Raw genomic sequence first — 24784 nt, 5'->3', positions numbered from 1 at the left:
CCTTTCTTTGACGTGTACAGTCAGCGGGTGTTGTTAGCATTAGCTAATATTATTGCCATCATTATTATTATCATCATTATTTTATTACCATTATTAGATTGTCTTATTAGTTAAGTATTGTTCCCGACAAGAGATGAGCCAACCAGTAATGTTGAGCGTCGTCTAGTTGCTAAGCAACGAGTCGTCCAATTACAAAGCGCACCTCCTCCTGCATTTAAATAATGGCACCGCCTTCTCGACATGTCAACGCAAGATGGCGGCCGTGCAACACACTGAAGCATACCTTGGCTTCGACTTCAGCACTCAGCAGGTAACAAAAAGAAACACGTCACTAAACTTATAACTTTCTTAGCCTTTTGAAACGTTTAGAAGATTTTTATTTAAATTAAAACTTTTGTCACACTCGTCATAGTTATTTATTAACGCATATTTGTCCCAAATGACAACTTGTCAACTTGTTTGTGAAGTTGAAGGTTGTCGCTGTCGATCACAAGCTGAATGTCATCCATCAGAACCAAGTGCACTTTGACTCTCAGCTACCCGAATTCAGGTTTTAACTCTACTACTATTTTACTTCATGTAAACACACTCTGCTGTAAATTACGTGGTGCTAGTTGTTCAGTTGTCAAATTGGGCTGTCTTATAATGTGACTTGACCTACTAGTTGTACAAGTTCAGTGGCGTTTCCTCGTTTGGACATTCTGCCAATTTTCTTGTTCACATACGTTAATTGAGTCAGAACTTAGATACAAGTTGACATTTGTTTTAAAGTTAGCTACAAGTTGACATAAGGTTATGTTTTCAGTTCCTTCTATTGGATGAATACGTACTCAAATAACATTGATTTTGGGCTGCAGGACGGAGGGGGGCGTCCATGTGGGTGCAGACGGCCTGACGGTGACATCGCCCGCTCTAATGTGGGTCAAGGTATGAGTGCATCGAGACGCCCGTGTGACCCTTCAAGCGTGTGCGCTGATTAATATTCTGGAGTGATCTTCAGGCTCTGGACCTCCTATTGGAGCAGATGCAGGAAGCGGGCTTCGACTTCTCCAGGGTGCGAGCGTTGTCAGGCAGTGGTCAGGTGATCTTTTGACCTTTACTCACGTGACTTTCAATCAAAATGCATTGTGGTTAGTTATCCGCTCTCATCCTCTCAGCAACACGGCAGCGTATACTGGAAGAAGGGAGCGGCGACGACCCTCCAGCAGCTCCACCACCAGCGCAGCCTCAGCCATCAGCTCAAAGTACGTATGTCTGTGCCGGTCGATGATGTTTATTTTGAATCAAATATTCGTGCCAATGAGTGCCACCCTCCCATGTTTACGCCCACCTCATGTGCCTTGTTGCGTTTCAGGACTGTTTCTCAGTGCACAACTCCCCCGTGTGGATGGACTCGAGCAGCGGAGTGCAGTGTGAGCGCCTGGAGGATGCAGCAGGGGGTGCTGTCAAGCTGGCAGACATCACGGGCTCCAGAGCCTATGAGGTGATCCTCACGCTCACACATCTGAGGGCAAATTACATGCTGACTATTTTTTTTGTGTGTTTGGGCAGCGTTTCACAGGAAGTCAGATTGCCAAAATGCGCGACGAACGACCGCGAGAGTTCCAAGATACCGAGGTCAGCTGCTGACCTTGCCGCATCCGCCTCAGATGTGGCCTTATTGATGTTGGTGTGACCCCTGTTTCAGAGGATCTCATTGGTCAGCAGCTTTGCGGCGTCGCTCTTCCTCGGCAGGTACGCTGCCATCGACTACAGTGACGGTAGGCCACCAGACAACACTTCACCAATGATATCATTAGCTGGGCAGGGCAATATGGAAATTAAAATAAAAGTGACTTTTTCTTTCTCAATAAAACTAATTTGAACCATTTCCCCTCCGCTTCATTTATAGAAAAAGCTATCGACAACGAAATTATTCAAAACATCTATGATTGCGTTTCTCAGACTTTGTAATCTCCAACAAAGTTTGAAACCTTTCCCAAATCAACTGGATTGACTAGCTAAAATTGGCAACGCAAACCTGGAGCTTTGTAATTGTGTCTTCCTTTGCTGACTGATGATGTCATCACATTCATCCTTGAAGGTTCAGGAATGAATCTTCTGGACATCCGTAGCAAAAAGTGGAATGAGGCCTTGCTGGAGGCTGTGTGTCCCGGTCTGGAGGTTCTACTGGGGAAGCCGATGCCCTCCGCGTCCGTGCTAGTGAGACGACGATCTGAGCGGCTAGCCCCGCCGAGCCGCTTGTGACCTTTAGCCCTGTGTGACCTTCAGGGTGCCGTGTCAACCTACTGGGTGCGCAGGTTTGGCTTCTCGGACACGTGCGCCGTGGTCGCCTTCACCGGTGACAACCCAGGTGACCCTGCCAACGGGGACGTCGGCCCGCCAGTTATGATTGATGCTGACGGTGACAGCTGTTTCTCTTTTTCTCAGCATCTTTGGCGGGGATGAGACTCCAGCAGGGAGACCTGGCTGTAAGTGTCTGCGTCCACGTGTACCTGGGCCAAGTTCTCCACAATATTTTTGCGCCTACTCTAGCAAATCTTATCAGCAATCTTTGTGTGTGCACGCGTTGCAGGTGAGTCTGGGTACCAGCGACACAGTGTTTGTGTGGCTCCAGCACGCCCGTCCTGCTCTCGAAGGTCACGTGTTCATCAATCCTGTCGACTGGCGACATTTCATGGGCTTGCTGTGGTGGGATTTTGTCTCTCTTGCATTTTGGGGTGATGGTGAAATGACCAACACCAACACGCGTGTACGTTCCTCAGTTTCAAGAACGGATCTTTGACTCGAGAGCGACTGAGGAACCGCTGCGCTGATTCATCATGGGAATGCTTCTCTGCTGCTTTGAGGCAAACGCCTCTTGGAAACAACGGTTACATTGGTATACTTTTACTATTTTTCATTGCCCCAATCCTTCCTTCCTTGCGTCTTTTCTTCCTTCTTCTGACATCATGTTTCTAGGCCTTTATTTTGACGTCATGGAGATCACCCCTCGTGCCGTGGGAGTTCATCTCTTTGACGCAGAAGACAACAAGGTGGTCCAAGTATAGTGCGTGTGTGTGTACGAGTGTGACAATACTTGTATTGCCCTGCAGGTATCATCAGTGAGCACTGAGGCAGAGGTGCGCGCCCTGGTGGAGGGTCAGTTCCTTTCACGGCGGCTCCACGCCGAGCGTCTGGGATACTCCATCAGTAAGAGCAACATCAAGCAGATGTACGCACACACACAAACTCACAGACACTAACCTCGTCTGGTTCAGTTCCAGGAAGTCGAATTTTGGCAACGGGCGGAGCGTCGTGTAACAAAGAGATTCTGCAGGTGAGTCTGAAAGCTGACATGCTAATGTCATGTGAATGCTTTCTTATTATTTGTGTATTGGTTTGTGTGCATCAGGTGTTGTGCGACGTGTTTAACGCTCCAGTTTACACCATGGACGTGTCCAACTCTGCTTGCCTCGGCTCTGCTTACAGAGCGCTGCACGGTATGCTAGTGCTAGCTTGCCATGGCTAGCCTTTTATCCACCTTTTGATACTGACAAAAGTGGTAGAATGTCATCATTCTTCATCTGAAAGCAAGGTACACCTTTTGAAAGGATACTGGGAGGAAAGCCATTTGGGGCAAAAAAACAATTATGGAAGTGCTCATGATGGTGATGATGATGATAGTGGCATTCTTACTAATTGGTCGATGTCCTCTCAGGTGTGCTTGACCAATCAGACGTGTCCTTCTTTGACGTGACGAAAGAAGCTCCTGAAGCACGACTTGCCACCACGCCACAGCCTCATGCACACCAGGTATATACACACACACACACACACACACACACACAAAAGTTGTGATGAGAGAGGCTGTATTGTTTTCCTTCAAGATGGCAGCCATGTGTCACTTTCTGTACGTCTGTCAGGTGTACAACGAGATGCTGCAACGTTATGGCCGCTTGGAGAAGAAAGTCCTGCAGGAGCTCCGCTCCTAAACCGCTCACTCAAATCTGATTGGCCAACGTCAGCCTCAACCCAAGTTAGTTTTAAATGAGGATGCACGCATTGTGACAAATGTGCACAACACATCCCTTCACGATGGGACATTTGTTGCAAATTAATGAAAACATTCCTGCCATTGACTTCCTGTCTGTGTGTGTATGTGCGTGTGTGCGTGTGCATTATAGCAGTATGTAAAAGCATGAAGAGGCACACTGCTTTGGGCAATGAAGTGATCGTTTTATTCAGATTCACAAGTTTTTTTAGAAGACAAAAGCATTTTTTTGGTATTCTGAATGTTACTCATTAAGGTTACTTAAGAACGCTAAATTCTATCACAAATGTAAATTCAGTAACAAAGAAAACAACTTTAAATACTTTATAATATACTATAATGCGATTGGACGGCGAATGGCTAAGGGTGTACCCCACCTACCGCGTGAGGAAAAAGCGATACGGAAGATGAAAAAATAAATAAATAAATGTCTGACATTAAATTGATCTGTAGCTCACTGAACAAAAAGTCTATGAAAACAAGTAACTGATTCAACTTGTGTGCAAATAACAGCACTTTTTTTTCCTAATGTGAATGTTTAAGTTCTTGCTGAATGACGCCGTCTTATGACATCATCCAGGAACAGAAAGTGCAGACGAAAGGATTGTCGATGCATTCACGTGTTAGAAGAAAATGCCAAGACATCACACTAGCGGTTAGCTTGTAGCAAAATCACTTAATATCACGGACACGTTAGCATTAGGAAGCTACCAACATTGTGATTATTGTGTGTGTTTACATCAAGTAACTGTGCTGCTATGCTAGCTGCTAGCCTGTTTCAAATAGCTGCCATGCAAACAACTTGTGTTTGCTTGCATTCTTAATGAGTGTGTCTGTCAGCTGTCAATCCCAGTTTGACCCGCCTTAAGACGTGATGTCACAATTCCTCCTCGGCCCACCCTCATTCCCCCCTTTCTGTCTCCCCACCAGTATCGCCTTCAGTCTCCATCTCCTCCTGCTTGGAGTTAGTGTCCTTGTCTCCACAGAGCGTTTGATCATGCTCCTGGTTGTGCTGTCGATTGGGGTCATTGTCAAGTTCCTGGTCCAGGGCATTATCATGGTGGTCATCTTCCTGGTCATTATTATGTTCCTGGTCATAGTCCTGGTTGTGTTCCAGATCCCAGATATCTTCCTTGTCATTGTCACGTTCCTGGTCTTCGATCTGTTCCCGGCTGTTGTCATGGTCCTTGTCATCGTTATGGTCCTGGTTGTTGTCATGATTTGGATCCTGGTCAATGTTCGGCTCCTGACTGTGGTCCTGATCTTGTTCCTGCTCCTTGTCACTGCTGTGGTTGTGCTCATGGTCCTGGTCAATGCTTTGGTCCTGACTGTGGTCCTGGTCTTTCTTCTGGTCCTGGCTGTAGCCCTGCTTGTGGTCAATTCCCAGGTCGCGTTCTTGGTCAGGTATGTGGTCCTGGTCCAATGTAGAGTCCGAAGCAGTGCGAGTGTGAAAAGAGTCGCCGACCCTGAGCACACCTGAAAGCAGCAAACAAAAGTGACCTCCATGACAACCGCAGCTGGATTTGTGCGTGCTTACCGGTAGGAGTCAAAACAAGCGCTTGAAGGATGTCCGACAACGACACAATGCCCACGATGCGAGACTCTTCATCCACCGCCACCAACCTGTGAACCTACACGCACGAGTTTAGGCAGGCACTCGACTGGCTCGGCTCGCCGTCCCGGGGACAACCGTCACCTCGGCCTTGACGATGCGGTCCACGATGGTCTCCAGCGTCTCCATCTTGTTGCACTTCAGGACGCCCTCAAAGTACTGCGAGCGGTGCCGCAGTGCCTGTGTTACCGTCACGTCCAAGTCGTTATACGTCTTCTCCGCCGCCAAGTTCTGAGGGACAGGCTAGGCTAGTACCCGGACTGACGACCGCTCAGTGGCCAGCGTTTGGCAGCTTTACTCACGATCACGTCAAACTTGGAGTAGATGTCCACCACTTGGCCTGAGTACAAACACACACACAGTTGACGTGTATTTGATAGAATACATATGGAAATGACTGCCAGTCCCAAAATGGTGGCACTTACCTTGGTGATTGACAACAGGCAAGGCAGAGACACGGCGGTGCGTGAAGACGGACAGGGCGGTGATGAGGGGGGTGTCTGGATGGATGAAGGCGACGTCAGCGTAAGTGCCCACTCCCACTTCCTCCAGCGTCTTCTTCATGAAGGCAGGCATGGGCATCTCGCACAGCTGGCACGCACACACACACACGTTTTATTAAGAGTGCAGCAGCGCTCCCTGCAGGCAGGTGGGGACACTCACAAAGAGCTGCAGGAACTTGAGGATGCGTTTGTGCGTCAGGATGTAAAGTGCATTGCCGCTCAGCGGGTCGACAACTGGAAGACGATGAATCTTGTTACGGATCAGTGAGTGCACCGCCTCGAAGATGCTGATACCGGAAGGCACACAGATCAACTTCCTGTTTTCCATCAGCCCGCTCATGAGACCCACGCTTGCTAGCATACCTGGCATCTGGCGAGATGTGGACCAGAGGCTTGAAGGTTTCCTGCAGGTAAAGCTCTGTCAACGAACAGAAGAGACCAATTCACACATGGAGTCATGGTTTACTCGTTTGTTTTTTGTCACGGCTGACTATTGGTAACGAAAAATGAAAGCAAACCTCTCCATGTCTCTATTTTGTGTTCCTCCAGCTCGTAAATCTGAACCTGGAAAAAAAATTGGCATAATCAAAAGCTGATATCACACGCTTTTTCTCTATGTGCACGCGTGTGTTACCATGGGTGACTTGTAGTATCTGGTCAAGATGTTGATGAAGTCCGTGATAGTTAACATTCCTGAAACAGACAAGAGGAAGAAGAACCACCTTCGAGGGCTACTAGGTCTGTGTGTGCTTGCGTGCATGAGTGTGTGTGTACCAACAAAACTTTGTTTCTTGGTTTCCCACAGAGGAGCAGCTCGAACTCCGTTTGCGACAAGAGCAAAGAAGGCTTTCTTCACCTGCGACGCAAAGACGGATGCACGTGTCAGTCAGCTGCCAGTCACGTGTCAGTGGCAGGCGGGGCAACCTGCAGCGTGGTGTCAAAGACGACCAGTTTGGAGCTGGTGGGTATGATGTCGTAACACTTGTGAGACTTCATGAAGCGCGTGTAAATGTCCCTCTCGGAGTCCACACACACTACAAACACACATGGGTTTTGTTTCCATCAGCGCCATCCAAACAATTCAAGCCTTGCGAGAGAAGGCGACGCTTCCTACCGCCCTCGTCCACGAGGCCTCGTAGCTGCATCTCTCCCGCTACATCCGTTCCCTATTGAACACAAAATAATGGTGTCAATGGCGCGAGAGTGACTGCTGTTATTTTCTGTCTCTACGGCACAACTACCTCTGTGAACATGCTACAAATGCATTTCCGTGGTAATTATGCGGTCAACAGAAAAATGAAAGCAAAGCAAAATTTGCTGTGAAATGTTCAGCTATGTACTCTTTGTCACATATCACTGGGATAATATACTCTGAATGCAAACTGTGAGTTTGTTCTTAGAAAGGCTCTCTTGACCCTAGAGCAAAACATTGTACTTGGAAAATAAAACAAAGATTGTGACCGTGGCAAAGTAATGGGTGCCCTCTGGCTTGAGCCGCAAGGGGACTATTAATACTTCATATCCGTGGATTTAACTGAAATAACTGATTAAGAGCAATCTAATTTTGGAGCGTTACATGACATCACCAATAAATGAAGGTCGCTCATCTGGGGAGGGTGCATTATGACGTCATCCCAAATGTATTTGCACGTCAGGAATGATGACAACCTTGCCGGCCTAGTCATCATGACGACACCTAAAATGGAGTGTCGTCATCGGGCACCAACCTGGCCGTCGTCGTTCATTCCGCCCGTTTGTCACCGACGTTCTCGACGTCGAAGCGAAGAAAGACAAGAAGACGACAAAAAGACGAAGAAGACGAACATCAGGTCGTCATCGTCCTGTTTTGCCGTCAAATGTTCGCGTTATGTCGGGAAAAAAAATCCAGGCGCGATGTCAAGTGCAGTCAAGCTAATGTACACCATGCACGCAACAAACATCCGGCTGGGCTTTTCGCAATAAAAACACTATTGACTGCTTCCGCCACGTGGCTTTTCGCTAGGGCGAAACAAATATATCCATCCATCAATTTTCAGCAACGCTTCTCCTGTTAAGGGTTGCGGGGGTGCTGGAGCCTGTCCCAGCTGTGACCGGGCGAAAAAAACAGACTATATAGTGTTAACCTTTGTCACTTTTATGGCTGATATACTTTTGTTTCATTCTATTGGCGTGACTATTAGCACTAGCGTTTTGAGATTTTAGCACTTTGAAATTTTTGTGAAACAAAGTACATTCTAAATTTTAAAAAAATGATTTATTATTATTATTATTATTATTATTATTATTATTATTATTATTATTATTATTATTATTATTATGTTCTCCCCTGCATATTTTTTTTCCCGGGAACCAGTTCAGGGTGTTGCACGCCTACTGCCCGCAACCCCTATGGGGACAAGCAATACAGAAAATGGATGGATGGATATTATTATTGTTGTTATTATAATTATATTTGCGGTGCAGTAGTATTGTGAGGTTCGACGTTCAAACTTGGGCGGGGGCTTTCTTGTGTGGAGTTGCTGAGCACGTTGTCTCCGTCATTACGTCATCAAGAGTATTTCCTCCCACATTTCCAAAACATTTCGGCACGAGAAATTGTTCCCCGTGTGCGCTGCCATTGGCGGGCCACAAGTCTAAGGTGTATGCAAAGTCAGCCGCTTGCACAAATGCAACGCTAATGGTACACAAATGTGCTCTGGAAAAAAATCTATATTTGTCTTCTTTTAACTTCTTTCTTTCTAAAAGCAATGTCTTTGTTTCAGCTTTCAGACCTGTTTGCCAACGGCAAGGGGCGTGGCCAAAGGTGTTGGGTGACAGCCTGATGCGGATGAAGACGTGGACGAGCGCGGTCCTGTGTCCGGAGGAGACGAGAAGGATCGCAGACGTCTGGGCTCCCTGGCGTATGTCTCCAGGGGGAAGACGCTCACCTGCCCCTGGCCGGGGGGAGTCTGCAGAGCCGGTGGCGGGGGGGCGGTGCACGACAAACTGAAGGCTGGGCGAAATCGCGGCCAGGACGAAGAGCGGGAAGGTGGACGTGTAATGAAACAGATGAAAAAAGAAGAAATGGAGAAAGCATCAACTGACCAAGTGAGACATACACACACCTCTGGTTTTGCTTCTCTTGTTGCGTGCGAAAAGCTTGCTGGTGATAGGGGAGGATGACATTTGCTGGTTGGATTCCCTCGAGGCCAACCTGAACACCCCACTGAAGCTCAACCTACCACACACAATGCACAGACTCACTCGCAGAACATTCCTGGTGAGACATCACGTGTGTTTACCTTCGTGTCGTGGGCGGGGACTCTGCGATGCTTTTGCCTGGAGTGGGTGCGGCCCTGGAGGCAGAGTTGCTAGCTTGCGGGAAGAAGTTCTTGCCTCCGTTTGTCTCCCCCTGCAGGACGACACGCATTCTACGAGGTCACAACGACGTGACCGCGCCGTCCGCTCGCCCCCACGTCGTCCCGCTTTTCACCTTCCTCGCTTTGTCCTTCTCCACTCCAGAAGACATTCCAAACACGTTGACGTCCTGCACCAGAGTCATCATTGATTACAGTCAACATCCAAAACAGGTTCAAGCAGAAGAAATCCATAGAGACATGAGGCCACTGGACTTCAAGTGAGGCCCATAAAATGAGGCCGGTCGCCAGTTTGACAAGCAAATTTCTCAAAAAGCTCCGCTGGCCTACGAGTTGACCGCGACATGACAGCCCAAAGAGTCGAGGAGCGGCGTGGAGCGAGTGTCAGTGGCCCAAAGCCGTTAACAAAAGCAACATTACCTGCTTCAAGATCGGCTGCCGTCCGTGGATTGTCTGTCCTCGTCGCACGCCGACTTCCTTCTTTCTTGCGTGTTCTGTCTCGCGATGGCCAATCGCCAGCAAGTACGCCACTACATCTGTGCGCGTGTGTGTAGAAACTGCCATCGTCAGCGTGGTCACATAGGCATCCCTCAAGGTCGTTTGAGGGTCGTACCCGGAGAATAGGCCAAACTGGCTGATAAGACAAACTCTCACAACAAGATGGCTGACACCCTTGTTGATGCTGGATGGATGGCTCAGGTGTCATTTTTTTTTTCTCACGCAGTCAGCAAACCTTAACAACGCTTGAGACATACGATCAAAAAGTTGACATTGTCATCATGTCATACTTTTAGGGAGGTGTTCATTTACATCTTGATCCTGGAATGCTTGCTGTCATTGTCAATCGACTGTCATTTTTCATGTTACCATGTTGTTGTCATGTTATTGTGGTATCATGTCAGGTCATATGACCCTGTTGCTTTGTCATATCGCCTCACCTGTCAATCATCTGTCAGACGATTAAAATTTATGTCAACATTTCGACCTTGTCAATGTGACGTCATAATTCAACAAACATTTATTTCTAGATGGAGACTATGTTTGTGTACTAAAAGGCTTGATAAAAGCTTCTAATGTGTAATAGTGGTTACCTTTACAACACGTTTCTCTGAATTTCATCCACTCACCCATCTATTTTTGATTCCACCCGCTAGAGGGCGCCCACAAGCCGTGAGCCTTGAGGAATCCACTTCTGAAAGAAAAAGAAGAAGCCAAAACCCGAGACAAGAAGTGTGCACTGAGGTGTGGGTCTCGTTCTTTCCTTGAACTTATGCAACGATTGTATTTTAATCTTGGGAAAACATCAACAACAAAACTCGTTTTTCGTCCGCCGGCTTGACGCAGGTAAGAACGCACCACTTCCTATCCGGATGCTTTTTATTGTTATTGTTTTGCTTGCGCTGTTAGCATGAAGTGGACTTTTTGTTGAATCGATGACTTTACTGATTTCTTCTTCCGTGTGGCGTGTAACTTTCTTATTTAGCTAACGCACACAACACGTAGCAATCAACTAGCAGGACTTCCCACTTTCACGCCGGACTCTAATGTATGCTTGATCCCACAACGTGCATTCATTCATTCCTTCGTTCATGCATTCATTCATTTGTTCGTTCATTCATACATCCTGCCTTCCTTCCTTCAATGTAGTCATACATGACTCAAATTGAATGCTTGTTACATTGGTATAGCACCTTTCGGAATGAAAAAGCTCCTGAAAAGTCATCAAATCCATCATGTGTAAAAGTTGGAAAGTTGGTTTTATGGCGGCATTAAGAAGCAGTGGCACACGCCGCTCACTTTGATCAGACTGTCAACAAATGAATAACGACATAAAGGCAATATTGTGCCCCCCAAAAAAGTACAAACACGCTCCCCATGCCTGCTGCGTGAGGCATGGTCTTCATGTCCGCCACAATAATAAAAAAAAGACGGCGCGATCGTACACACACGTACGATCCGTTTAGAGAAAGATTAGTGAAGCTATCCTGCTAAAAGATTTTTTTTTCCCGTTTTGATCAGTGCTGTACCGAAATACACCCAATAGTGTTATAATAATGCAAGAATCCGATGAATGGTGATTAACTCCAGCCCACAATATTTAAAAATGCCTTTATGAATCATTAAACCATTATACATAATCAAAACTGCGTTCGTGTTGTGCGTTATGTTGAAGTGTGTGATGGCAGCCATGGCGGCAGCGCCACCCAGAGGCGGAGAGGACCTGCACGTCCTGGTGAGGAAGTGGCAAGAGGTGGCCTGCCAGTGGGAGGCGCCAACGGGCAGCACCCTTGAGGTTGGCTGCCAGAGCGATATCGCCCAGAGTCGAGACGTCGGCGTCCAGACGGACCTGTTGACTCGCCGACTGTCCTGGAGACGTGCGGGTGGGCAGGCCATTGGTTACATGACCCTTAAAGGGGAACATAAGGCAAAAACGTATGACCTTGGATGACGCAGTCGTCTCAGCCATTTTGCCCTGTAGCACACCTCTTTTTGCCAAGAAAAACATTTGCCTCATGTTCTTCTTTTACATTTGCAACTCCCTTCTGACTTCCTCCGACCTTTGTCCAATGTCGCCTTTGATTTCCTGTTCCGCTTGCTCCTTTGGCCCTCGCAGGTTTCTCCGGCATAGCCGTCAGGCGTTTGGCCCTGCGAGCCAATCGTCAAAATGGTGATGGCACGCTGCCGCAGAGTAAAAGCAAAGTTATCAGAACCGCCGTCAAAGCTCAGGAGGTGTCCGTCGCCGACGTAGCTGGCACCGTCTCCTCCCCCTCGCCGCCGCTGTCTGGTGGGCGGCCGCGGAGAACGCGGCGACCTCCACGGTGGCGCGAAGATCTGCAGACGCCGGCAATGCTCGAATCGCGGCAGAAGGTGGCGGCCGAGGACGAGGAGGACCAGGCTGTGCAGACGTTGCCCCAGGAGGGTAAGAATGGACTTTTGTTTCTGTCTTTGAAAGCTTCTGTACGCATCTTCACTGCGTGTGCCCTGTTAGGTGCGGCAGAGGCCGACGCCAAGTTGGAGGCAGAGAACATCATGTGCGATGTGTGCGGGCAGGTTATGAAGAACAAGTCCAGCCTAGCTCGTCACTCCTTCATTCACACGGGCAAGAAACCGTTTGCGTGCCACCTGTGCGACCTTCGCTTCAACCGTCGCGACAACCTCAGCCATCACCTCAGCCGGCTCCACCCGGGGGGCGTGGCCCGGCGCGAGAAGCGGCGCCCTGTCCAGACGTGGCTCTGCGACGTGTGCGGGAAAACCTTCCGCTGCAGGTCGGCTCTCAAGACCCACGAGGTTATCCATCTGGGAGTCAAACCCCACCGCTGCGACCTTTGCCCCAAGTCCTACATGCGCACCAACGACCTCGAGCACCACAAGCTCACCGTGCACCAGGATGGTGAAGGTGACGGCAGCGGGACACGCCGCCGCTCGGGCTCCTTGCTGTGTCACTTCTGCGGGAAAGAGCTCAAGTTCCGATCTCAGTTGGCGGCTCATCTGCAGACACACACGGACGAGCGGCCGCACCTCTGTGACGTCTGCGGCCGCAAGTTCTGCCGCCGCTACCAGCTGGAGCGCCACAAGCTCCTCGTCCATGTCGACGGCGGTGCCACAGAGGACGAGGAAGGCTCGCTCCCGTGCAGCGTGTGTGGCAAGCGGCTGAAGACCGAGGCGCTCCTCATCGCCCACTCGCGCATGCACTCAGGTGACAAGCCCTTTCGCTGCACGCTGTGCCTGCGCCGTTTTATGCGCCACGCCTGCCTCAAGCGACACTACGCACGCGCACACATGAAGGAGGGCAGCGGGGCGGCGGCGCGCTCCGCCGGTCTGCGCCAGGACAAGTCCTTCCCCTGCACCACCTGCGGCAAAGTGTTCAAGTTCCGCTCGCTGCTGAGCAACCACGCGGCCGTGCACAGCGACGAGCGGCCGCACGCCTGCGACTTCTGCCCGCGCCGCTTCCGCCGCCTCAGCCACCTGAAGCGGCACCGACGCGTGGTCCATCGTGACGGCGCACGCCTGCCGCAGAACTTTGTGTGCCACATCTGCGGCAAGGACAAGAAGTGCCGCTCGCAGCTGGCACGCCACGTCATCATCCACACGGGCGAGCGCCCCTTCGGTTGCGACATGTGCGCCGCGCGCTTCAATCGTCGAGGCAACCTGCAGCAGCACAGGAAGCGCGTGCACGGCATCCACCCGCCGCCGGAAGAGGCCGACCCGCCAGTGCTCTTCCCTGACCTCGACGAGGACTGCGACTATAAACTGGAAGACACTGCGTCCTCGCCCGCCGACTGATGCCGCTCGCCTTCCGTGTTCCACATTGTACCACGTTTCGAGGTGATTTTTCTGTTTATTCAACCTTTTTAAAAAACATTATGGCAATTATGAGTTTCCATTTATTTGTGCATGATGTGAGCTCAGCCCCGAGCTTCTGCGAATATATATATAAAAAAAAGAACATTTTCTCACGCTCACTATTTGGCAAAACAAGCTCAGCATGCGATCCTCTAAGGATGTCCGGTGACACTTTTGGCTCCGCCCACGTCATCGGTAGCTGCGCTGTCATGGCTCCATGACGTCACCTTTGGGCGGCTTGGCAATCCAGAGGTTGGCCTGCCTCGCCGGCGAGCTGTTGGTGGAAGGAGCTACGTGGGTTATCTCAGCGCCAACTGCGCGAATATCGCCCACCTTGTGCTCAGCAGGCGGCAGCAGCAAGTGGCCGAGGCCGCTAAGATGAGCAGCAGCAGCGGGATGGTTGGAAGGATGACGTACAGCGCTAACGGGCCTGCACGCACACGGAAACAGCATGACGCAACTTTGAGCGTTTCCTGAAAATGTTACTGGCGGGTGAACGATTAATCCCATTTGTTGTTGCTACTTCAACTGTTACATCGCTTACGTACAATAACAATGTATCTTAATTTCTATTGAGAGAGTTGCGAGATTTTTATCATTCAGTGGCCAATCTGAGACAAAATACATGTACAGAATGTGTCTGAGTCTGTCTGTGTGTACCTGAAGTTCCTGTCAAGGTGACGTGACCCCTGTCCAGTGTGGTCTCTAAACATACACACAAACACACAAAAAATGGCGCTGGGATTAATGGAGTTGTATCAAAACTAGTTTGACCTCACAAGTCAAAGCAAAAGAATGGTGTGTCTTTTTTTTTTGTATGTTTTATCTGGCACTGACCCCCCTGACCAGCAGTCGCGATGCTGGAGTCCTCCTCCGGGTGGCGTTCTGCCAATGGGACAAAAAAGAAAGAGTCAAGAGCAGCCACGATGATAAAGATGACGAGACCAAGGTGGAAGAACCTGGTTCATATTTGCAGATAAAATTATGTTTCATGGAGCACCGGTCGTCATTCCAGTGATAAAGGTAGGCCCCGCCCACTCCCGGATCCGCACGCGGCTGATGATACATCACCACGCAGGCCTCGGCGCCGCACGACGGCTCGTCCGAGTACCACTTCCTGAGGACAAGCATCACTTGCTGTTTGCAATCAGCCCGCACTTGACGTAACCTCACGCGCACGCGCAGTGGCATCACCTGAAGGACGCCGAGCTGCCGTCGGTCCACCTGTAGCGTTGCGGACAGGAAGTGACGCCATCGGGAGGGTTGCGCTCGTCGTCCGCGCGGGTCAAACCGATCCAAAAATCGCCATCTGATATACCCGAGCCCAGACGCAAATCCTGAACAACAACCATCAAGGGGACAATCAACAAAGATGAAGATCATGGTGATACAATGGTGATGATTTCAACTTGATTAGAATGATAAAATGACAGAGGCGTGGATAATGTTGATTATAAAGAAGGCCACCAAGGCGCCACCTCCAGCAGGCTCTGGATGTGTTTTTGTTCTTGTGGCGTGCGAATGCTAACGAGCTGGCCGCCGTCCATGCGGCACGCGAGCTCCGCCTCCCTGAAGTCCACGCGGCTGGACACGTCGTGGAAGTACGCCATCTTGTAGCACACTCGCCAGGCCCCGCCCAGACACACCCGTTGACCTGTGAGCGCACACAAGCACATATTTGGATTGGTTTGTTTCAATAAAGTTGCTGTAGCGGTGTCATCAACATGATCGCAGTGACATCATCACCGCAAGAAACATTTGCGGCTAATTGCAGAAATTACCTCAATGACCTCCAGGTGGAGTATGCTGTCACTGCATCAACTGGCTGGAGGTGAGTGTATTTGCACAAATTATATATCCATCCATCCATTTTCTGAACCGCTTAGTCCCCACGGGGGTCACGGGCGTGCTGGAGCCTATCCCAGCTGTCATCGGGCAGTAGGCGGGGGACACCCTGAACTGGTTGCCAGCCAATCGCAGGGCACACAGAGACCAACAGCCATTTGCACTCGCACTCACACCTAGGGACAATTTGGAGTGCTCAATCGGCCTACCAAACATGTTTTTGGGATGTGGGAGGAAACCGGAGTGCCCGGAGAAAACCCACGCGGGCCCGGGGAGAACATGCAAACTCCGCACAGGGAGGGCCAGAGGTTGAATCGAACCCGCAAGTTATTGTATATTTACTCATTATTATTGTGTTGTGTTCATTTGACAAGAAAAGAAACTTGTTGCCTTGTTCCACAGGAAAACGGTCAGTTCTCCTCGTGAGTAAAACGAATACTGGTTGTCTTCTCCTCTTTGTTTCAGTATGTGAATTCATGTCTGATGGTACTCAGACCTGACAACGTGGCAGGTTAATGCTCGCTGGCCTTGACCTGCATGACAAGACATTTTTGGGTGATGCATGTCCCTAAACTGATATAGTTGTTTTCTTTTTATCAGTGGAACAAGCGGAATGTCCTTGGCAATCCAAATGTGGAAACATTGTGGCATCTCGCAAACGTGTCCGAAGGGAATGTAGACGCTCCTCTAAAAGGGCAAAATTTTCTCACTGCGATGATTGTTCTAGCTAGCGCCCAAACGTCCAGACTGCGGTTACCTTCTCAGGTGACCCACCTGTTTGACGAATTTGCCCATGTGACCTGAACCTTTCATATTTATCTGAAATCCTTACTGTTAGCCATGATCAAATTATAAACATGTTTAAGAGTTGACTGTCACATTTAATTTCTAGTTTTTAGATTTGCCATTGCGCTGTAGTGTAAAATTTTTTAGCTGGAAATGTAAAACGTGAGGCGGCTCGGTGGTGCACGGGGTAGCACGTCCGCCTCACAGTTAGGAGGATGCGGGTTCAATTCCACCTCCGGCCCTCCCTGTGCGGAGTTTGCAAGTTCTCCCCGGGCCCGCGTGGGGTTTCTCCGGGCACTGCGGTTTCCTCCCACGTCCCAAAAACATGTGATAGGCCGATTGAAGACTCCAAATTGTCCCTAGGTGTGAGTGCAAGTGCAAATGGTTGTTTGTCTCTGTGTGCCCTGCGATTGGCTGGCAACCGGTTCAGGGTGTCCCCGCCTACTGCCCGATGTCGGCTGGGATAGGCTCCAGCACGCCCGCGACCCCCGTGGGGACTAAGCGGTTCAGAAAATGGATGGATGGATGTAAAACGTGAAATGTCTGTATGTTATGCAATTCAGTTCAAAAAGTAAAGAAAAGAAAAGCAAGCTTGTCCTAAGCTTCAAAGTCACGTTTCTGTAGCGTGGGGGGGCGGGAATGTTTTCAGGGGCGGGGACAGCTGGCTTATTAGTCCAGCGCGACGCCGCAGCAGCATCCGAGACCGAGACGGGGTCAGCAACCATGAGGGTGTCATTCACCACGAGGCTCTTCATCGCCTTCGGCCTGTGTTGGACCTGCGCGGGTGAGCTTTATTGGACTCGAAATCGGCACTTTGCGTGATACATGTGTCTTTCTTCAAAGAGTTGAAATGCAACATTGAGATTTATAAAAACCAAAATGTTCCCTGTAACGATTTTTCGTCCCTCGCTTTATGATTACGAAAGTGCAGTTTGAATTTTGCCTTTGATTCCTTTGAGCTCATCATTTTTTTTAACCGTCTGAGAATGTCCCTTCGTTGAAAAGAATCCAAATTGAAAGTCAAGATATTTACTATGTAGCAAGGGGCTCGCTTGCGTGCTTGCATAGTGACGTGGTGCTGTCCTTGTTCTTGTTGCTGCTGCAGGGCTGCCCAGGTGTCCGGCTGACTGGCAGGAGTACAACGGCAACTGTTACTACTTTTCAAAGGACAAAAAGAATGCGGACGATGCTGAAAACTTTTGTCGCCAAAACGGAGGACACCTGACAAGCGTTCTGGACCAAATGGAGCAGGTGACCCCTCCCCTCTCACTTACTGACTGACTCACGCACAAGCCCCCTCCCACACGCACACACTCCCTTCTCCTCCCTTTCTTGCAGTCTTGGCTGGCGGCTAAAATGAAGAATTGGTGGCTCGGCCTGTGGCGCAAGAGCCTCAGCGACGGGTGGCAGTGGAGAGATGGAAATCCTTATGTTGCGTCTGAGGCGTAAGTGTCCTGCCTCCAGTAAGAAAGCGCAAGTCAAGGGCAAAAGCGGCCTTTGGCTAGCTCTTATTGAAGCAAGCTCATCTTGTTTCAGACTCTGGGCTCCAACACAGCCAAACGACCCCCCTTACACCAACAAGCCCGAATTCTGTGTGGTGAATTGGAACCTCTGGCACGACATGTACTGCTCCCATGTCACTAACTACATCTGCAAGCGCGCCCTGGGTGAGTCCCGCTCGTGTTGCTTTATGGCCGCATTGCCTAATCCACATAGTCAAGTTTTAAACAAGTATGAAATATGTTCTGGCCCAGCTGCACGTGACCAACAAAACTTTTGCATGCCTTGTACATGTGTGCCCTCCTTTCAAATGGTCTTCATGTCTGCAGATAAGCCCTGCCCTACTCCGCCTCCGACCTGCCCACCGCCGACCACCCCTCCTCCGCCTCCGACCTGCCCTCCTCTGACCAGCCCGCCTCCGCCTCCGGCCTGCCCGCCTCAGGAAGAGCCCAAGATGTGCATGAGCTCCGCCGATGGGCAGGGATGTTCCTCGCATGACATTGCATGCTCGTGCCTGCTGGCCATGGTTGCCGTCCCGGTGAGTCACCGCTTTTTGCCCACAAACATTGAGTTGTACACTTATCATCTTGCTCCATTGTGCATGCGTGCAGAAAGGCGGATTCCAAGTTGCTATCAAAGATGGTTTGAGCGTGGGCCGCAGCATCGTCATCAAAGGACAAGCCAAGAGCAATGTCACAAAGTAACAGCCCTCAACACACACACACACACACACACAGTTCCCACCGCGATGCATTTGTGCAACAGGCTCGTCGTCAACCTGAACGTGCGCGACGACACCGACGACGACGACGACAGCAGCGACAACACCAGCACCAAGGAAGTCACATCAGCGCTCCACTTGAACTTCGACTTTGCGAAGCAAACCGCCTCGCTCAACACCAGATTGGCCGGCAAATGGGGCGACAAGCAGATGAAGAACATGCCCCAACAACTCCCCTTGAGTCTGGCCTTCAAGGTAAGGCCTGCAGCTCCAAACATAAGTGGACATCCGCATTTGTGCTCACTTCAACCAACCGGTCACAACAATCAGCCCAACATTTGGCGTTCCTCAAATCCAAAATAGCATTGATGATTCGCAAAGCTTGATGTGGGCCCAAGAAGCCATTTCTGCACTGTTTTTTGGTCCATAATTGACCATAATTGCTGACCCTGCTCTCTCGTGGCCATCCAGATTGTCATCAAGTGCGAGGTCAACGGCTTCAAGATGACCTTCAATGACGACCTCCAGCTGGACCTCAACTATGCTGTGCCTGACCTGCAAAAGATCAACTGGCTGGAGGTGTGGCAGGTGAGGCAGGTGAGCATCCAGCTGATGTGACGGCGCCGTCCGACAGCTGCTTCCCGTCTGGGAGACATCACGCAAGCGGCAATGAGCTCAATTCAAACGCATTATTTTCGCCCACCTTCTGTTGCTGTCCACTTTTAGCCTTGTATTGATCATGAGAATCTCACAGTATGACGTCATCACGGTATGGAGGCCACACGGCCGTGTTTTTGTACTATTGGTTAAAAATGTCCTCGTGTGGAAAAAGAAATAAGTAATGTGAGGTTTAAATATTTGTAATGTGATGTAAACACACGCTATGATTTAATGAGTTCTTTTCAATAAAGCTTTGAAGCGCAAGCAAAGTTTGGCCGAGAGTTTAATTTTTACTCGGGTGGCGCAGAAAAGGCAAGAATAAAAAAAGCTGATGCGGCCGCAAGCCCAAGTCATCTCACATCTTTTGCTCTCTCACGTGCACACACTCACGCACTAGATTAACTGAAATTCTGCAACATTTGCATTTTCATTGCCAACACACGCACGAGCAGCTGAAGTGTTGTAGGCGTGCCGCATGGAGTGCAAGGTGGCAAAAATGGTTTCACAATCAAAACTCACCACTGAGGACTCTTCCACCGCGGATCGCTGTGACCAGCATGACGACAGCCAGGACGGGCAGCCTCGCCAGGTCAAAGGTCATCTTCCTGTCGTTGTTTTATAGAATAACACTCCTCCAAAAAAGAACTCATCAGGCGTTCATGTCTCTTCCGCGGTGTGGGGTTGATGTGCTGCGCAGTCGGGGTCGGCTATGCCCCTCTCTCTCTCTCTCTCTCTCTCTCTCTCTCTCTCTCTCTCTCTCTCTCTCTCTCTCTCTCTCTTTCTCTCTCTCTCTCTCTCTCTCTCTCTCAATTTCTCACACACGCACTCAACTTAATTGGTTTAGTGGGACAGCAGAGACGCTAATCAATAACTGCATCGATAGCTTCCCTTTGCAGCATGATGACTTCATCACAATGACGTCATTGCATTGCCAAGATAATGCAATGGCGACTATTTCGATTTATTTAAAAAAAAAAATCATCTTCATTTTCCACCAATCACATTTGCGCGCGGACACGCGCACAGAAAGTGAAGATGTGCGCACTTCAGCCCACAAGTCGGTTGCCATGGTTATTGCGTGTGCATAGCTTAGTCGTGCTGTCCACTCTCCGGCCACCGCCATGGCAACCGCCTCCGCCCCCACCCTTCGCCCCCAGCTGCGTTTGCGTGTTGTAATTGTATGCCGCTATTTCTACACGGACCCGTTTGACTGACGGACAAATACAAACTACCGCGGGAGGGACTGACAGGGCAGCAGAGCTGGCAGTGGCAGCTTGCAATTTCTGGTAGGTTTTCCATGATCGATTCCTTGGTCGGTTCCGGTCTCAATGTGTTGTGTTTGACTTGATTGGACATCGATTTGCATTTAAAAAGCCAGATGAACGTCATTGATCTGTTTTGGTTGACATGTGCAGGACTGAAGACATCACAACAGATTTGAGTCGATCACAGCTAAGGAATAAACTTGATGATTTATTTACAAGAGCGCTTCCATGCCAAGTCCATAACCGTTTCGGGATTCAAATGGACCAAAATCAAATGGAAGAACAACCACGTCATTTTAAAAAGTGATTGGATTGTCATTGATTGGATTGTGGGTAGGTCAAGCTCCGCCCTCCTCCAGCTGCCACTGCTGCGGCAGCGAAGCGTCGCATATCGCCATGGCAACGTGACCTTTGACGCCTGATGGCTGGGCGGCGGACAGACACTGACCAACAGATACCTGGTACACACGCGCAGACTTCTGTGGGAACACATACACACATAGCAAGTGTTAGCTTTAGCCGGCAGGAACAAGAAAGTTCCACCTCCAGAAAAAGACCTATCGGGGGATGTCTCACCCCAAGGCTCCACTGTTGCGACCCCCCTGAGCCGTGACACTTCATAAGTCTGGGCGGGTCAGCAGTTCGAACCTCCGACATGTCCAGGCACAGCAGGCCAGACAGGATGAGCTGACCTTCGTCGTCGTACGTCCACTCCTGTGCGTACGCACCCACATAAACACGTCCAGCACCGCCATCATGTAATGTTTCCACGGAGGCGGTGTACAAATTACCTGTTCAGGGTCGCCGGGGTCACAGGGTCTGAGCACCACGGTGTCGCCCTTGTGACTGACTCGTGTCTGTGCGACCAAACAGCGTCCACTGGCTAGGTTGTGCAGCTGAGACGGGAAGCAGCTTTTATTTTAACGCCAGTCAAAAGGATGGCGGCCGGGCTGGACGACAAATCTTACCCGTCCTCGGCGCAGCACCCGGGGGCGTGCCGCCTTCTTGTTGCTAAGCAACGGTGGTGCCTGCAGCTTGTTGTTGATTTCGGGATAAACGTTGTCCAGGTACCAGCCGAACGAGCGACACTGCAGACGTTTCCTAAGCGCCAAACGCTGGCTAATGTCGCCATAGTCGCGCTCGCGCAGCTCAGGACGCAGGGACAGGAAATGCTCCTGCAAGGCAAAAGCAGCAGCATTCCTTCCTCTGATCTTCCTCCAAGCACTCTCCACCATTCACACTGAAGCTAGGCCGTTGTGCTACTGCTGTTAGCTCCCTACTTTTCCATGCAACATTGTCTGGTTGTTATGGTAACACCTGTAACGTCTGTGTGTGTGTGCGTTTGTGTGTGTATACCTTGTAGTCATCCATCCAAACGTGAGCGAGGCGTAAGGAATTGTGGGCCATGGTGTCATGGCCGCCCGGGGAACCGTAAGGTCGCCTTTTGCGGAAGATGTGACCAACACGGGAACACGGGATGATCAGGAGCTCTCCGCCACACATCCAAATCTGAGATCAGAATCTTTTAGGAGGTCCAAAAGTGGCGGTTTAGGCGCCGTGACGGATGCAAGTGGGCCGAGCCTCACCCTGAAGGAGATCTCCAGGTTCTCGCCACCCCATATGTCCATGCCGGCGTCGTACTGGCCCAGCTCGTTGAAGTAGTCCCTGTCCATTGCAAATAGACCACCTGCCATGGTGGGAGACCTGTGGGAGGGGCCGGTCAGACGGGGTTGCCTCGATGAGGCCAGGCTTGGGCTGACGGCCTCCTTACCTGATGGGTGCGATGGCACCCCGGGGCCCGGCCAGCTGGGCGGCAGGCACGGGGTCCCACTTGAAGTGCAACCCCCAGTTGAAGCCGCCGCGGACCACCGGGGATGGCGAGTAGGCCAGCGTGTCGGCAGAAATGATGTCGATGACGGGGCAAACCACTGCGCGGCGCTGCGACCGGATGGCCGCCAAAAGGGGCTGCAACCATGCCTGGTTCACCTCACAGTGACTGTCCAGGAACACCAGAACCTCACCTGAAGCACGCACAGGTTGAGTGGTGGGTCAGCTATTTGAAGGTCGTGGAAAGTCACGAGCCTCACCGGTGGCGTGCTTGGCTCCGATCATGCGCCCTCGAATGAGTCCTTCTCTCTTCTGGTTCCGTAGCAGTTTGACGTTTCGGGGCAGCTGCTCACGAACGTATCGATCCAGGTCATCCTTCAGCTCAGCTACAACCACAAACAACAGTAGCAATCACTTACTTAATTTGCCATTTGAGTTTTGCATTCATCTTTGTTTTCTTCTTTATGTTACTCATTTGTAACGGACGGTCATCTGGAAAAGCTGCAACGGAAACGGCAGACTTCCTCAAACGAGGCAGCGGGCAGCGCTCACCGAGCTCGCTGTGGTCGTCCACTAGGATGATCTCGTGGAGGAGGTGAGCTGGCGTCCGGTCCAACACGCTTTGGACCGTCCTGGTGAGAGCGGAGATGGCCTCATTGAAGAAGCAGATGACCACGCTGGCATACGGGAGATTCTCGGGATAGGCTTCGTCAGCGCACCTGTAAACAGCAGCATGTCAATCGGCGGTCTGGGACAACGGGCCGGACAGACAGGCGTCCCACCTGCGGTCCCTGGTGTCGGGCAGCTGGCGGCGAGGACCGATGCGGCGCGAGATCAGTACATTGAAGGCGTGCTGACGGTAGCCGGTGTCCCGCACTTCCTGATCGGCCTGGTTGAAAATCATACCCATTTCTGGCAACAAACCGGCGGCACCCGCGTCCTCACCGACTCCCTGGCGGGCCGGCCCCTCGGCGACGGCCCGTCGCCGTGGTCCGATTGGGTTTCTGCCCAGACCCGGCTCGGCCGTCCGCGAGAAGTAAACGAGCAGGAGCAGGGCCCAGGCGGCTGACGTCACCACGCAGCCATAGCAGAAGTAGCGCAGCGGCACCAAAGCCATCGAGGCGCACGCAGCATCGCTTTATTTACATCATACTGCTTCACACACAGACACACAAAAACACACACACAAGAATGTGAATTGTCTTCAAATTTGTCTTTTTCTATGTCCGCTTTACGCCAAACTTCAAGTGGCAGTGACAAAAAAATGCGGGAAGCAAGCATGCCAGTTCTTTCATTTGAGAACTGTGCCATCCGTGCACTTTCAAAAGTACAGGTAATCTTTTAGTGTGACTAATAATAGTAAGGAAAACTTGAACGTATGTTTTCACGGATGGATGTTTGGTCATGCACAAACAGACTACAGGGGAAGACAAAAATGGTATGTTTCGCCCTCAAATTGCACCACTTACGCATACGACGCGTCATAATGCGCGTATTTGCATGGATGGTGTTTGAATGTTGTATTGCTGTTTGTGGAGCAGAAGTCACGTAATTCCACATGAAGTAGATTCATCGTTTGCACAAATGATGTTAGGGAACTCGTAAAAGAGCTTGTGCGGTAAAACAAGGTGATGAAGCAAAGTCCATTCATAAAATGTCCTCACTCGTCCAACAACAAAAAACTCTCAGAAGGATTTGCTTGTATACGCATTTCCCAGTATGGTCATTAGAATAGTACTTTTATTTACAAATCATCATTTCGATTCGTGTGTAAAGAGCAATCGTTATGGTAAACTTGTCAGAAGAAGAAACAAGTTAGAAAATAAACCTCTTTATCCTTAAATGAGACTGCGTGGAGCCCTCAAATTATTTTTTAGGACATCAACGGCGAGAAGTGTCTCACATTTTGGTTTTAAACGAGTTATGTACTTAACGTGTTGTCTACACATGGACAAGCTAGCAATATGTTTGTCTCATATTAAACATTCAAAGGCCGTCCGATAACGGAACCTAGCTAATGGAGCCAAACCCGATCTTTTCCCCAAGGCTTTAGCAATTTGTTAGCTCGCATGCCACGGGGGTTGTGGTCACGTGATTCACTCACTGGCGTTCTTCAGCAGCCATCCGTCAAGGTTGTTCCTTTGAGCTATGTCCAAATTCGCAGGCTCCGTCCTCCTCCGCCAGGGTCCTTCGCAGCCCTGGAAGCTCCGCCTCCGTGGACTGCATAAACCGTGACGAATTTGGACAAGTGGAATAGCTCCGTACAAATTAGTAGGTAGTGTCCTTCAACATATGTTGGGGTGGGGACGTGGCGTCATTTCCGGCGTGATGA

At 50.2% G+C, this 24784-nt stretch overlaps 6 protein-coding genes and 1 long non-coding RNA gene across 13 annotated transcripts; 4 read left to right on the top strand and 3 right to left on the bottom strand.

Moving 5' to 3' along the window:
* Positions 1 to 73: 73 nt before the first annotated feature.
* On the top strand, positions 74 to 4226 carry xylb (xylulokinase homolog (H. influenzae)). 4 transcript variants are annotated; one of them, XM_088363457.1, is made up of 19 exons: positions 105 to 310; positions 468 to 550; positions 858 to 927; positions 1001 to 1081; positions 1158 to 1244; positions 1355 to 1483; positions 1552 to 1617; positions 1688 to 1760; positions 2084 to 2202; positions 2272 to 2353; positions 2431 to 2471; positions 2576 to 2691; positions 2766 to 2881; positions 2962 to 3035; positions 3096 to 3192; positions 3261 to 3319; positions 3395 to 3482; positions 3701 to 3795; positions 3906 to 4226. In XM_088363457.1, the coding sequence occupies exons 1-19, from the start codon at positions 254 to 256 to the stop codon at positions 3972 to 3974; spliced, it is 1602 nt and encodes a 533-aa protein (XP_088219583.1). In that variant the 5' UTR covers positions 105 to 253; the 3' UTR covers positions 3975 to 4226. The 4 variants fall into 4 exon arrangements, with proteins under 4 accessions (XP_088219585.1, XP_088219583.1, XP_088219586.1 ...); XM_088363459.1 differs by lacking the exon at positions 468 to 550 and having other exon boundaries at positions 74 to 310; XM_088363460.1 differs by lacking the exon at positions 468 to 550 and having other exon boundaries at positions 1001 to 1076; positions 1688 to 1734.
* LOC148381037 (5'-AMP-activated protein kinase subunit gamma-2-like) lies at positions 4198 to 10083 on the bottom strand. 3 transcript variants are annotated; one of them, XM_088363450.1, is made up of 17 exons: positions 9925 to 10045; positions 9621 to 9674; positions 9430 to 9539; positions 9253 to 9365; positions 8920 to 9140; positions 7263 to 7314; positions 7073 to 7182; positions 6923 to 7004; positions 6783 to 6841; positions 6667 to 6712; positions 6512 to 6566; positions 6309 to 6435; positions 6071 to 6236; positions 5948 to 5985; positions 5730 to 5876; positions 5571 to 5664; positions 4198 to 5509 (listed from the first exon to the last, which is right to left on the bottom strand). In XM_088363450.1, the coding sequence occupies exons 2-17, from the start codon at positions 9654 to 9656 to the stop codon at positions 4935 to 4937; spliced, it is 2031 nt and encodes a 676-aa protein (XP_088219576.1). In that variant the 5' UTR covers positions 9657 to 9674; positions 9925 to 10045; the 3' UTR covers positions 4198 to 4934. The 3 variants fall into 3 exon arrangements, with proteins under 3 accessions (XP_088219576.1, XP_088219575.1, XP_088219577.1); XM_088363449.1 differs by having other exon boundaries at positions 6783 to 7004; positions 9925 to 10083; XM_088363451.1 differs by lacking the exon at positions 9925 to 10045 and having other exon boundaries at positions 9621 to 9692.
* LOC148381036 (uncharacterized) lies at positions 6948 to 10485 on the top strand. Its single transcript, XR_015854632.1, has 3 exons — positions 6948 to 7109; positions 7804 to 7977; positions 8911 to 10485. It is a non-coding gene; the product is annotated as an uncharacterized LOC148381036 (long non-coding RNA).
* Positions 10486 to 10672: 187 nt separating this feature from the next.
* Positions 10673 to 14487, top strand: LOC148381035 (zinc finger Y-chromosomal protein 1-like). Its single transcript, XM_088363454.1, has 4 exons — positions 10673 to 10848; positions 11678 to 11885; positions 12119 to 12424; positions 12494 to 14487. The coding sequence occupies exons 2-4, from the start codon at positions 11684 to 11686 to the stop codon at positions 13786 to 13788; spliced, it is 1803 nt and encodes a 600-aa protein (XP_088219580.1). The 5' UTR covers positions 10673 to 10848; positions 11678 to 11683; the 3' UTR covers positions 13789 to 14487.
* Positions 13820 to 20064, bottom strand: chodl (chondrolectin). Its single transcript, XM_088363464.1, has 8 exons — positions 19880 to 20064; positions 15327 to 15502; positions 15043 to 15185; positions 14808 to 14965; positions 14686 to 14733; positions 14509 to 14553; positions 14182 to 14278; positions 13820 to 14122 (listed from the first exon to the last, which is right to left on the bottom strand). The coding sequence occupies exons 1-8, from the start codon at positions 19959 to 19961 to the stop codon at positions 14056 to 14058; spliced, it is 816 nt and encodes a 271-aa protein (XP_088219590.1). The 5' UTR covers positions 19962 to 20064; the 3' UTR covers positions 13820 to 14055.
* LOC148381034 (uncharacterized) lies at positions 17129 to 19629 on the top strand. The gene is made up of 8 exons (XM_088363462.1): positions 17129 to 17263; positions 17585 to 17730; positions 17818 to 17924; positions 18016 to 18146; positions 18309 to 18517; positions 18591 to 18679; positions 18745 to 18955; positions 19172 to 19629. Exons 1-8 carry the CDS (start codon positions 17203 to 17205, stop codon positions 19316 to 19318), a joined length of 1101 nt encoding a protein of 366 aa, XP_088219588.1. The 5' UTR covers positions 17129 to 17202; the 3' UTR covers positions 19319 to 19629.
* A 749-nt stretch (positions 20065 to 20813) lies between the features above and the next one.
* On the bottom strand, positions 20814 to 24749 carry galnt11 (UDP-N-acetyl-alpha-D-galactosamine:polypeptide N-acetylgalactosaminyltransferase 11 (GalNAc-T11)). 2 transcript variants are annotated; one of them, XM_088363455.1, is made up of 11 exons: positions 24557 to 24749; positions 23235 to 23607; positions 23005 to 23171; positions 22713 to 22838; positions 22397 to 22646; positions 22212 to 22329; positions 21982 to 22134; positions 21594 to 21800; positions 21417 to 21521; positions 21202 to 21339; positions 20814 to 21104 (listed from the first exon to the last, which is right to left on the bottom strand). In XM_088363455.1, the coding sequence occupies exons 2-11, from the start codon at positions 23567 to 23569 to the stop codon at positions 20964 to 20966; spliced, it is 1740 nt and encodes a 579-aa protein (XP_088219581.1). In that variant the 5' UTR covers positions 23570 to 23607; positions 24557 to 24749; the 3' UTR covers positions 20814 to 20963. The 2 variants fall into 2 exon arrangements, with proteins under 2 accessions (XP_088219581.1, XP_088219582.1); XM_088363456.1 differs by having other exon boundaries at positions 23235 to 23604.
* Positions 24750 to 24784: the final 35 nt, after the last annotated feature.

Source organism: Syngnathus floridae, chromosome 20 (assembly GCF_059516105.1).
Source record: "Syngnathus floridae isolate MCC-2025c chromosome 20, RoL_Sflo_1.0, whole genome shotgun sequence".
Lineage (NCBI taxonomy): Eukaryota > Metazoa > Chordata > Actinopteri > Syngnathiformes > Syngnathidae > Syngnathus > Syngnathus floridae.
Note: the sequence above shows the minus strand (reverse complement) of the source record. Positions and strands in the feature narration are given on the sequence as shown.